A 12,168-nucleotide genomic window follows, 5' to 3' on the forward strand; every position below is an offset into this window, starting at 1 on the left:
TCACCAACACTCCCAAATGGAAAACGCTTCTGAAACGGCACCGCGCGTCTCTCGCTCCCCCAGGGGAAGAATCATGGCCAACTTCTCCGTGCCCCTGCAGGGAGGTGACTTGGGATCCCCTTCCGTCTTTACACTTAAAAATCATTTCTATTCCACAGTGAAATCCATTTGGAGAATTAATTCTTCTTCTACTTTTGAGACAAAGACAGGAATAAATAGCATTCTTCGAAATCTCCATCTTTCAGTGTATAAAAATAGGTTTTAAGAACTGGTTCTTTCAGCCAGTGAAGCTGGAACTACTATTCTAAACCAAGCTGCCTTACTTTTTTTGGGGGGGAAAGATGGATTTGTGCCTTTTAAAAACAGATTTAAGGATTGTTTTGTGGAACTAAAGTGCTCTGTTCGGACTCACCCACTTTGGTTGTTCTCGGTACAAAGTGGACAGCGTTCGGTAGCAGATGCGAAGCCACGAGTCGCTGGGATTTAGGGAAGGCTCTGCCATTGCTGCTGGCTCAGCAAACATTCCTCCGTTACACTTGTGTTGCTTTAAGGTACTCAAGACTTCTGAATTTAAACTTACTCTAAAACCAGACTTCACCATTTAAAAACGCTACCTAAAAGGACACATAAGCCACTTTTAAGAAACATCAGCCTTAACTTTACACAAAGGAAACAATCCCAAAGAAAGCTCTGAAGAAAGGAATGAAACAGTTTGCTGGACAGGAGTTCAGTTTTACAGTCCTTTTGTTACGGTTTTGACTCTGTGATGAATATTAGACGAGACTCTGTGCCCAGCCCTGGGCGTTAAAACAAAACGCAACCGGTACAGAATTTCTTTTTTTTTTTTCTTTCCCTGTTGATTTTTGCTATTTTGAGAGGGTTTTTAACATGTGTGTTGAAATACAGTTTATTTAAATACATTTCGGTTTTAAAACACTGTTTAAAAAAAGTGGGAAAAAAAAAAAGAGAAAAAAAAAAAGTTAAAGTTTGGCTTTCAGCACGTTCCAGGCCACGGGAGAGACCCTCAAAGCTGTAAAGAGTAAACATCGTCTGAAAACTGCACGTTTCCTTCAGCGTAATTATGACAGATTGTTCCTACCATTGTCTCAAGCTCGTTAAGGCAAAGTAAATTGCATTGTCAGGTTTCTTCCCTTTAGTGTTGCAGGTCTGGAGGTGGTTCAGCAGGACACGGGTGCCCTCCTCGAACGCAGGCAGAGCCAACGGGGGCGTTCCGACGGCGCGTGCCATCCGGCGGGGAGCGTGAGCTGGGCTGCGAGCACACGAACCTCACTGATTTTTGTTTTTGTTGCATAGGAATAAAAAAAAGATGATTTTTTTTTTTTTTTTTAAACCCAACGTTACGCAAATTTAGATTTTTGGTTTCCACGAAGCCAAACCCGCTAGGAGCCGCAGATCGCTACCCGGACTGAGGTGGGTTTCTTGCCATCCCGTGTCCCCGTGCCTCTCTGGTGACGCTCACCCATCCCACCTGCCTCCCGCTGAGCAAGCGGGGCTGAAGGATGGCCCAGAACCTGTCTGTCCTGGGAACACTGTCCAGGAAGGTCTGGCCTGCCAAGCTACCACGTTACCCCTCATGCTGACGTTTCGCTGCCAAGGCCCCGTTCTCCTCGGGGCAGCTCCGCACCGCTGCAAAACCTCCTCCTCCTCCTCGGATACGACTTCCCTCGCTTCCCAGCGGAAGTCGGCTGCGCCCCTACAAATCCTACTCATCCTGGCGTGGTTCAAATTGGTGTAAGAAATACCTCCAAGTGTAAACAAGGCTTCAGACTTTAAAGGTGTCTTCCGAATTACAGGATGCAAATAGCTCTATGTCAGATGTTTTAAAGAGAAGGCCTCACCCGTTTAATGCTGTCGGATTCCTGGGGTGAGCCGTGAGGATTAGGATCTTCTTTCAAGCAGACAGGACCAAACTGTTTCAAATTAGCAGTCCAAGATTTGTTTGGCTTCCTCTCAAATCCTAATTTAGGTTTGTCACCCACAAATGACGTACGCTACGTAGCTAACACCAAAGCTAGTCATCTACAATCTATTGCAACGAAGGAGGCTGACAACAAATCCTTCAAAGTCTTGATAATAATGAAGTTTACTACCTCTTACGTGTTTGACTTCTACCACTTCCGAATCCTGTAGCAAAAGCCTTGGGGTAGGAGTCAAAGGTTGTTTATTTTTTATATAAAGTAAAGCAAAAGCTTACAAACTCTGCTGCCAGAGTTCTCTTTTTTTTTTTTTTTTTTTTAGGATGGTTTAAAATTCATTTACAAAAGCAGAATAATAAGGTTTCTGTGAAAGAGACCTATATACAGTAACAGGACGTAAAGGTTGTTTTGTGTATTACAGGAAAATATCCTTGAAGCCTTTATGACTCTGGAGTCTCTGGGACTTGGACCCTTGGAAACTAAGTTTATTCCGCTGCTGGGAACCCAGCACTATCTAGTAATAAGTGAGACAATGAAGCACAAGTTTGTTTCCAGAAGGAACCGAAACTGCCGTGTGTGTTCTTTTGGAAGGGAAAGGAGAGACTTACTTAAGATTTTTATTGAGTACTTAAGTCACGTAGCCTGCTGGTGCCAATTGTTAAAAGTTGGAACTTCTTTGCCTCTTGCACTGGTCTCAGAGTGACACTGTCTGCTAAAAGTGCAGAAAGCTTGAAGAGTTTTACATTCTTCTGTAGTGCAATCCTTAAAAATCCCAGAGATTAGTGCCTGATCACTTTTGAAAAAAAGTAGACATTTTACCTAGCCCAGGGGTGCCAAAGTCCTTCTGGCGAACGGCCGCTCCTACCTTCAGCCTCCAGCTCCCACTTCAGGATGTAGCTGCCCTGGAGTTAGACGTTTCACCTTAGAAAGTCAGTGTATGGCAACACTCTCCAGCAAAAAAAGTACGTTGGATGTTGTACTTGCAACAGAAAACGCAGCTGGCCAGCTCCACCATCCATCCAGCACGCATCGGTCCTGTGACACGGAGTCAGAAGTTCCAACAACGAGATCCAAGCTTGAATTTGGCAATCAGAAATGGGTTCAATGCACCCCTAAGCTAGATTTTCTACCTAGTCTAATAAAGTAAAGCACCTTTGGATTAAAAAATACATTAAGCTTAACAGCAACTGGACGTCTCAGTTTTGTATTTCAATCTCCTTACATCTCCATGGCTTACAGTATTTTCTTGCCATATAAAACGTCAGTCCGTGGAGTCAAGACTTTCCGAGGGAGGAGCGTATTTCAGCCTAAACGTACCTGGGGGAGAGGAAACAGAAGAATTAAACAACATCAGCCTTTTCACACCCGCTCCCCCTCCCAACTTCCTAAAACAACCTGTCACTTCAACACGTGACGCAAATACTCCAGCGTAACGCCGGCGTGCAGCGCCGCGGTGAAAATCCCAGCACGGCTTTGCACAGTACAAGTCACCGCCTTAGACAGAGCTTTAGGGCTGGCCAAAACCCGTTTGGGATAGTGTAAATGGATATTTAATTAGTGAAATGAAATGCAGCTTAAAAAGACAGCAGACTGTGTTTCTGAAGTTCTCCGAATTAGGGCTGACAAGGCAGCGTCACTTCTTCAAAACATCAGCCGCGGAAACTCCACTCATTAGTTCCATTTTAGCACTGCTGCTAATTGCTGCCTCAAAAGCAGTCAACTCCTTAATTTGTAGTGCTCGAATACTTGAGACCTTGTCTGCACCGTGGTGTAGTGGAGGGTGTCCCTGCCCATGGCAGGGGGGTTGGAACTAGATGATCTTTGAGGTCCCTTCCAACCCAAACCATTCAGTGATTCTGTGATTCTATGAAAATAAAAGAGAATTTTTTAATGGGACTAGAAAGTGCTCTCGATAAAGTAGCATTTCTCTCTCAGTTGTTTCCAGCCTGCAATTAAGGATTTCACCTCTCTCCTGGAGAAGCCCGTGCTGTAACCATGTAAGTGACACACCCTGCAAAATCAGTATAGCAGCAAACACGGGACCTTCTCCCCAACGCAAGAAGGACATGGAGCTGCTGGAGCGGGTCCAGAGGAGGCCACAGAGATGATGCGAGGGCTGGAGCACCTCTGCTATGGAGACAGGCTGGGAGAGTTGGGGCTGTTCAGCCTGGAGAAGAGAAGGCTCCGGGGAGACCTTCCAGCACCTTCCAGTGCCTAAAGGGGCTTCAAGAAAGCTGCAGAGGGGCTTTGGACAAGGGCGTGTAGTGACAGGACACGGGGCAATGGCTTTAAACTGAAAGGGGGGAGACTTAGATTGGACCTAAGGAAGAAATTCTTCCCTCTGAGGGTGGTGAGGCACTGGCACAGGTTGCCCAGAGAAGCTGTGGATGCCCCATCCCTGGAAGTGTTCAAGGCCAGGTTGGATGGGGCTTTGGGCAACCTGGTGTAGTGGAAGGTGTCCCTGCCCATGGCAGGGGGTTTGGAACTGGATGATCTTTGAGGTCCCTTCCAACCCAAACCGTTCTGTGATTCTATGATTCTGGGGCACTTGAACAGCGATTCTTCATTTAGGTCACTGTTTTGGGGAGGAAGAGAAAGGGGGAACAGAGATGTTCGGTTTGTAAACTCCCAGGGGAACTTGCAGTTGTAACCAAACGGATGACAAGGTGTAAGGAGCAACAAGGATTCCTCTGCCATCTGCCCGCAGAAGCTCCCTCCCTCCTGCAGCGTGTGCTTCTCCCTGTCCCAGCACACGCCCCGCAGAGCACCCGGGTCTTCCTTGGGCCCCGTCCTCCCGTTGGGTCTGCACAAAACCAAGCTTCAACTTTTGCAAACGCAGCTCAAAACCACCAGCTTTCAAAAACGACATTATTTTTATGCAAGTGGGAAACGAACAGACACAGCACCATCACAATTCCTCCTGCCCTCGGGGTGGCCGTTCCCCTTGGCTAAAGGGCACGCTCTGCCCGCGCGCCACGTCCCGCGCCGGTCCCTCCGCCTGCTCTTACCTTGTCGATTGAAATCCATCGGAGGCTGTTTGCAGTCCTGAGCCCTGTGACCACTGGCCCCACAGTTGTAACAGGAGAGATTCCCATTTTTTTTGTGACTCGAACCATTGCTGTTGCCCATCATTCCCTGCGCCTGGTACACCCCCGCTGTCCCTGCCATAAAGTTCTGCATTGGCGGCACCGCGAACGTCGACTGCCCGGTCATGACGGAGTCCGGTGCCAACCCGCTGTTGTAGGCGGTGTGGACCACGGGGAACGTCGTGCTGCTGTTGTACTGCTGCGTGTTGATGTAGCCGTTGCTGCACAAAGGGTTGAAGGGCAGAAATGGAAAAGTAAACATGGAAGGTCCCGAAAACGGGTGCTGAAAATAGTTAGCGTAGCTGACGGTCATACCACTGGAACCACAGTTCCCGCTGCAGCCGCAGGAGCTGCACACCATGCACCCGGGCGGCTGCGGCTGCTGCTGCTGGTGGTGATGGTGGTGGTGGTTCTGGTTTGGGACCGGGATGCTCCCCGCGGATCCGCTGCTGCTGCTGCTGCTGCTACTGCTGCTGCTGCTGCTGCTGCTGTAGAAGTTGTTCTCGGCCACAGAGGAGAGCGTGGGGCTGGAGCTGGGAGCGGGGCAGCTGGGCAGGTTGGCCATGGTTGCGAAGGACGTGGAGGGGTGGCTGCTGGAGGAGGCCGCGTTGCTGTTTGCGCAGAAGCTGCCTTGCATTGGCGCCACTGGCACGCTGCTCATGGCAGAAAAGGCAACTTTGGTGTTGGCTGTGTACAGAGCAGTCCGGGGGTTTATTATTGCAGGGGACACCGTGATTTGCATATTACTGGAGCAGGAAGTCTGTCCGGCAATGGCAGAATCAGTAGGAAGAGACGAAGACACCAGGAGTTTGATGGGCGGGCGAGCCACGTGGAAGACGGTGCTGGATGTTACGGTGGCAGCAGTACTCGTTTCTACTATTAATCCTGGCTGCTGAGCTGTTTTTATCACTCTGTCCAGAGTCGAGGCGTGTACGACTTTGGTCCGAGGACCGAAGTTAATGGTAGATGTGGGTGAGCTGTTCTCAGCAGCCCCTGACAGCACCTGCAAGGGCTGGTGGGGAGAAGACGCAGACATGACATCCACCACTGCGTTTCCAAAGCTCTTTTCCATTTTTATGCTGCCCCTAGGCCCAGGAGAAACTTTATTTCTTTCTTCTAAAGATAAAAGTGAATGCATAGACGATGAAAGCAGCTTCATGTCTGCATTGCCACGGTCTGATTTATGCACTGAATTTAGCATGCGAATGGGGGCGATGTGAGATGGGGCCGCTGACATCATTTGCATCGGCAGAGCGTGGTGGCCGGCCGGACTGGAGCCCGCGTCGTTTTGCACCGGTAAGACCTGAGCCGTGGGTCTGGCAGAGCTCGAAGTGAAATGGTTCAGTAACATCACTGGCTTCTCCTTTTCGGAGCCGTCCAAGTGAATCTCTAAACCTGGGGACAGAAACATCTATAAATACAACCGCTTCGCCGGGCAAAGCTGGGCAACACGGGCACCCTCTTTGGTTGTTTCTGCTTACGTCTCTCGTTCTCCTCGGCGCTGTCCGAGCTCTCTTCCCTTGTCTGGATCCCCATGGGGCTGGAAGAAGAGCTGGAGTACTCGGAAGAGCTGCCCTCCCGGGGCAGCGGGTGGGCTGGCTGATCCACATCCACTCGCAGCTCTGCGGATAAAGGGGGTGCGAGCAATCAGGGAACGCAAACAAGAGGGGGTGACACCTGCTTGACAGGACCTAATTACAACTGTTCCACAACACCACCTAACATAGAATCACAGAAAGGATTGGGCTGGAAGGGACCTCAAAGATCATCCAGTTCCAACCCCCCTGCCATGGGCAGGGACACCCTCCACTACACCAGGTTGCCCAAAGCCCCATCCAACCTGGCGTGGAACACTTCCAAGGATGGGGCAGCCACAACTTCTCTGGGCAACCTGTCCCAGTGCCTCACCACCCTCTGAGTGAAGAATTTCTTCCTTAGATCTAATCTAAATCTCCCCTCTTTCAGTTTAAATCCATTGCCCCATGTCCTGTCACTACATGCCCTTGTGAAGCTCGAGATTTAGAGAGATAAGCATCAGCTAACCCTAACTCTGGAGGGTTGATGGTCGCTGACTGGTGCAGCTAGCCATTCACACAGCACCCCTGAAGAGGTGACTGCTTTTTACTGCACTCTAAATCGGCCTTTCTGATTGCTCCCTATTAAGCCAACGACATTTAGGAAGATAAAGCTTACGACAGGTTGGTGAAAAAGCAGTGTAAGAATGAGCTTGCTCTTGTGCAAGGACACGCTCAGCCTGGAGAGCACAGCAGTGTCCTCTGCTCCTCTCCCTTACCTGCAGCATGGTTGCCACGAATACTCTGGATGGGTCCTACGTGCGTGGTGGGGGGAACTCTTGCCACACCGCTGCTGGTAACTGAAGAAGGTGTTGTGGGGTTTAGGCACCGTTTCTCCGATTTTTCTCTACAGGGTGAAGGAGAAACAAAAACTGGCTAAAGCACAGCAACAGATAAATCAATTTCTGAATGAAACTGAAGCAGACAAAGCCCAGTAAATAATCCACTAAAACATTACGCTGATTTAAAATGGAAACATTTGGAAACAACATCAATCCTGACCGTAGCTTCTTGCCAGCAGTTACATTTGGACTACTTGCCATCTGATTACAACACTAATGCTCTTATTTGCACCAGGTAAAACATCACCAAATGGTGACTAAATTCTATGACACACTGTTAAGCACATCCCAAACCTAGCCATGCACACCAAAACCAAAGAGAAGCCAAACACAGTCCAAAGTTTTCATTTCGCAAGCACGCTCTGGAAAAACTAAAACTGATGAAAAATGCTGTCACGGAGCTTCAATAAATGGGCATGGATTTGGATTTTTTAATTGCTTTTTAAGTAACTGCAGTAGCTTCAGAATACACACTTCCCTCCAAGGGGAGATATAAAAAACAGGACAATCTGTTGCCTCAGTTTCCCCAAAGGGCTATTAATTTTGCACAGAGCACCGGCGTTCTTTCTATCACCTTCACCACATAAAGCTGTGACCTTCCCGAGACCAGGGTTACCTGCAGCAGCCCTGGCTTTCCGTGGCTTGTCTCCATACAAAGTCAGAAGTCCAGACCCTCTACAGGTATCATCTGGCAACCCACACCTCAGCTCCAGCAGTCAGCAGATGCCAGAGCTGGCTCGGGCCACTGCGGGACACCAAGGGGGCTCTCAAAAGTAGCTGTGCTCTGTCTGCACTGACTGGAAGCCAAAAAATTGTTAGGTCTTACAAAGAAAAAGTCCTGCTGGGCATCCTGACTTTCTGTGTGCAGCACCTGAGCTTGCAAACCCTACAAGCTCAGTGGCTTGCTTGCCTGATTCTCTCCTCGCCCATGAATCTCAGGTAGGTGGTAAGCCCAAAATCTACATGGGCTTTGCACACCTGCTTTACAATATCTGTTGTAGGAGTTTAAAAAAAACCCAAAACCCTAAACAACAGTAGGTATCTTTTGTAAATTATTTTTAAAACGTCCCCTTCCTTAGAAGAGCTGCCAACGTGGCAGGTGAAGACAGGCATTTATGTTATGACGGGGTTGCCATATCCTTTTAAAACAGAGTTCACAAATTCTTTACATTTGCTTCTCAATCACAACCCTGACAGGCGACCATAAACCAGTAAGTACTAAATATGTAAGTACAGGTACAGTGCTCTGCGAGGGGAACTGGAAGACAGGGAGGGTGATGGCTGTCCCTGCTTGGAGGTGTCTCCAAAGCCGGGTCGGACTGCCATCGGTATTAAAGCCTCATCAAAAGAAGAAAGCATAGATGAGGGCCCACGCAGAGGGTTGCCTAAGGGGAGTCAGTCTGCTCCACGATTTCTGACTGCCCCTGTTAAAAGAAAAAGGAGGGTAATTGTCATAGGCGATTCCCTTCTGAAGGGAACAGAGGGGCCAATATGTCGACTGGACCCAACCCACAGGGAAGTTTGCTGCCTCCCTGGGGCCCGGGTCAGGGACATCACTAGGAAACTCCCTGCTCTGGTACGGCCATCTGATTATTATCCATTACTGGTCATGCAGGTTGGAACTGATGAGCTAACAGAGAGAAGTCCAAAGGACATCAAAAGGGACTTCAGGGCATTGGGGCGACTGGTCGAAGGGTCAGGAGCCCAGGTAGTGTTCTCTTCAGTCCCTTTAGTGGCAGGAAAGAACATAGGAAGGAATAGAAAATCAGATTTGATTAACAGATGGCTCAGAGGCTGGTGTCACCGACGGAAATTTGGTTTCTTTGATCATGGGGAGGCTTTCGCTGAACCAGGTCTGATGGCACCGGATGGGACCTGCCTTTCTCAGAGGGGAACCAGGGTCTTAGCTCAAAAGCTAGCAGGGCTCATTGGCAGGGCTTTAAACTAGATTTGAAGGGGGAGGGGGGGAATATCAAGAATGGTAAAGATATGCTGGAAGTATCTGTAGAACAGAAGAAGGGAATTCCAGCCAAGAAGTCAGATCTATACCGCTGTCAGCATGGCACCAGTGCCAGCACCGAGGGTCCAGAAGCTGAGGATGGATCGCAGGTATGTTCGAACGATCTTACACTGCCGTCCAAGAGAACACCTGTCACTCCAGCCAGCGAGTCGGCTTTGTCGGAGGCCCATCTCAAGTGTATGTACACCAACGCACGCAGCATGGGAAATAAACAGGATGAGCTAGAGATGCGTGTACATGAGCAGGGCTACGACCTTATTGGCATCACGGAGACGTGGTGGGACGACTCCTATGACTGGAGTGTCAACATGGAGGGGTATAAGCTTTTTAGAAAGGACAGGAAGGGGAGACGAGGAGGGGGTGTCGCTCTCTACGTCAGCAACCGGCTGGAGTGCGTGGAGCTTCGCCTGGGGTCGGAGGACGAGCTGACAGAGAGCTTATGGGTCAAGATTAGAGGACGGGGACGGATAGGGGATGTTACGGTAGGAGTCTGTTACAGGCCACCTGGCCAGGAGGACAGAGCAGATGAGGCGCTTTATAGCCAGATAGGAGCAGCCTCGCGGTCACAAGCCCTGGTCCTCATGGGGGACTTCAACCACCCTGACATCTGTTGGAGAGACAATACGGCAGGGCACAGGCAGTCCAGGAGGTTCCTGGAATGCGTGGATGACAACTTCCTCCTGCAGGTGATAGAGGAGCCGACAAGGAGGGGTGCCATGCTTGACCTTGTGCTCACCAACAGGGAGGGACTGGTGGGCGATGTGAAACTTATGGATAGCCTTGGCTGCAGTGACCACGACACAGTGGAGTTCAAGATCCATGGGGCAGCAAGGAAACCATTCAGCAAGCTCTGTACCCTAGACTTCAAGAAGGCGGACTTCGGCCTCTTGAAGCACCTGATGGGCAAAGTGCCGTGGGAGGCGGCCCTGGAGGGACAAGGGGCCCAGGAAAGTTGGTCCACATTCAAGGAGCACCTTCTCCAAGCTCAGCAGAGGTGCATCCCGACGAAGAACAAGTCGGGCAAAAAGACCAGGAGGCCGGCGTGGATGAGCAAGGAGCTCCTGGACCAACTGAAAATGAAGAGGTTAGCCTACAGAGGGTGGAAGCGGAGACAGATAGCCTGGGAGGAATACAGAGAAGCTGTAAGAGTGACCAGGGATCAAGTGAGGAAGGCTAAAGCCCTAAAGGAATTGAATTTGGCAAGGGATGTAAAAAGCAACAAGAAATGCTTCTATAGGTATGTAGGGGACAAAAGGAAGTCCAAGGAGAACATAGGCCCCCTCCGGAAGGATACTGGTGCTCTGGTTACCCGGGACATAGAGAAGGCTGAGGTACTCAATGAATTTTTTGCCTCAGTCTTCACTGGTAAAGCCTCTTGTCTTACCACCCAAGCTGTGGAAAGAACTAGCAGGGACTGTGAGGATGAACCACCGCCCACTGTACTTGAAGACCAGGTTCGAGAACATCTGAGGAACTTGAAGGTGCACAAGTCCATGGGACCTGATGAGATCCATCCGCGGGTCCTGAAGGAACTGGCGGATGAAGTTGCCAAGCCACTGGCTATTGTATTCGAGAAGTCGTGGCGGTCTGGCGAGGTCCCCGATGACTGGAAGAGAGGGAACATAACCCCCATTTTTAAAAAGGGGAACAAGGAGGACCCGGGCAACTACAGACCGGTCAGCCTCACCTCTGTGCCTGGCAAGGTCATGGAGCAGATTCTCCTGGGAACCATGCTAAGGCACATGGAGAGCAAGGAGGTGGTGGGTGACAGCCAACATGGCTTCACCAAAGGCAGATCGTGCCTGACCAACTTGGTGGCCTTTTATGATGGGGTGACAACATCGGTGGACAAGGGTCGACCAACGGATGTCATCTACTTGGACTTGTGCAAAGCTTTTGACACTGTCCCGCACGACATTCTTCTCTCTAAACTAGAGAGTCATGGGTTTGATGGATGGACCACTCGGTGGATAAGGAATTGGCTCAATGGCCGCACTCAGAGAGTAGTGGTCAACGGCTCAATGTCCAAGTGGAGACCGGTCACGAGTGGCGTCCCTCAGGGGTCCGTGTTGGGCCCGGCCCTCTTCAACATCTTTGTCGGTGACGTGGACAGTGGCATGGAGTGCACCCTCAGCAAGTTCGCCGATGACACCAAGCTGTGTGGTGCCGTCGACACGCTGGAAGGGAGGGATGCCATCCAGAGGGACCTCGACAGGCTGGAGAGGTGGGCCCGTACCAACCTCATGAAGTTTAACCAGGCCAAATGCAAGGTCCTACATCTGGGTCGTGGCAATCCCAGGCATAAATACAGACTGGGTGGTGAATGGATCGACAGCAGCCCTGAGGAGAAGGACTTGGGAGTACTGGTGGACGAGAAGCTCAATATGAGCCGGCAATGTGCTCTTGCGGCCCAGAAGGCCAACCGCGTCCTGGGCTGCATCAAGAGGAGCGTGGCCAGCAGGTCGAGGGAGGTGATTCTCCCCCTCTACTCTGCCCTCGTGAGACCTCACTTGGAGTACTGCGTCCAGTTCTGGAGTCCCCAACATAAGAAGGACATGGACCAGTTGGAGAGGGTCCAGAGGAGGGCCACGAAGATGATAAGAGGGCTGGAGCACCTTTCCTATGAGGACAGGCTGAAAGAGTTGGGGCTGTTCAGCCTGGAGAAGAGGAGGCTCCGGGGTGACCTTATAGCGGTCTTCCAGTACCTCA

At 50.3% G+C, this 12,168-nt stretch overlaps 1 protein-coding gene across 2 annotated transcripts in view; it reads right to left on the reverse strand.

Moving 5' to 3' along the window:
• Positions 1–3,198: 3,198 nt before the first annotated feature.
• Positions 3,199–12,168, reverse strand: part of ZCCHC14 (zinc finger CCHC-type containing 14) — a 54,912-nt gene continuing 45,942 nt past the window's right edge. The window contains exons 10-13 of one of the 2 annotated variants that reach the window (XM_086621063.1): positions 7,317–7,444; positions 6,505–6,645; positions 4,946–6,412; positions 3,199–3,254 (exon numbers count right to left, since the gene is read on the reverse strand). In XM_086621063.1, the coding sequence (XP_086477189.1) occupies positions 3,199–3,254; positions 4,946–6,412; positions 6,505–6,645; positions 7,317–7,444 (1,792 nt within the window). Of the gene's footprint in view, positions 3,255–4,945; positions 6,419–6,504; positions 6,646–7,316; positions 7,445–12,168 lie in introns of both variants that reach the window. The other variant, XM_086621062.1, reaches the window with a different exon arrangement.

This window comes from Tauraco erythrolophus, chromosome 15 (genome assembly GCF_009769465.1).
Source record: "Tauraco erythrolophus isolate bTauEry1 chromosome 15, bTauEry1.pri, whole genome shotgun sequence".
In the NCBI taxonomy this organism is placed as follows: domain Eukaryota; kingdom Metazoa; phylum Chordata; class Aves; order Musophagiformes; family Musophagidae; genus Tauraco; species Tauraco erythrolophus.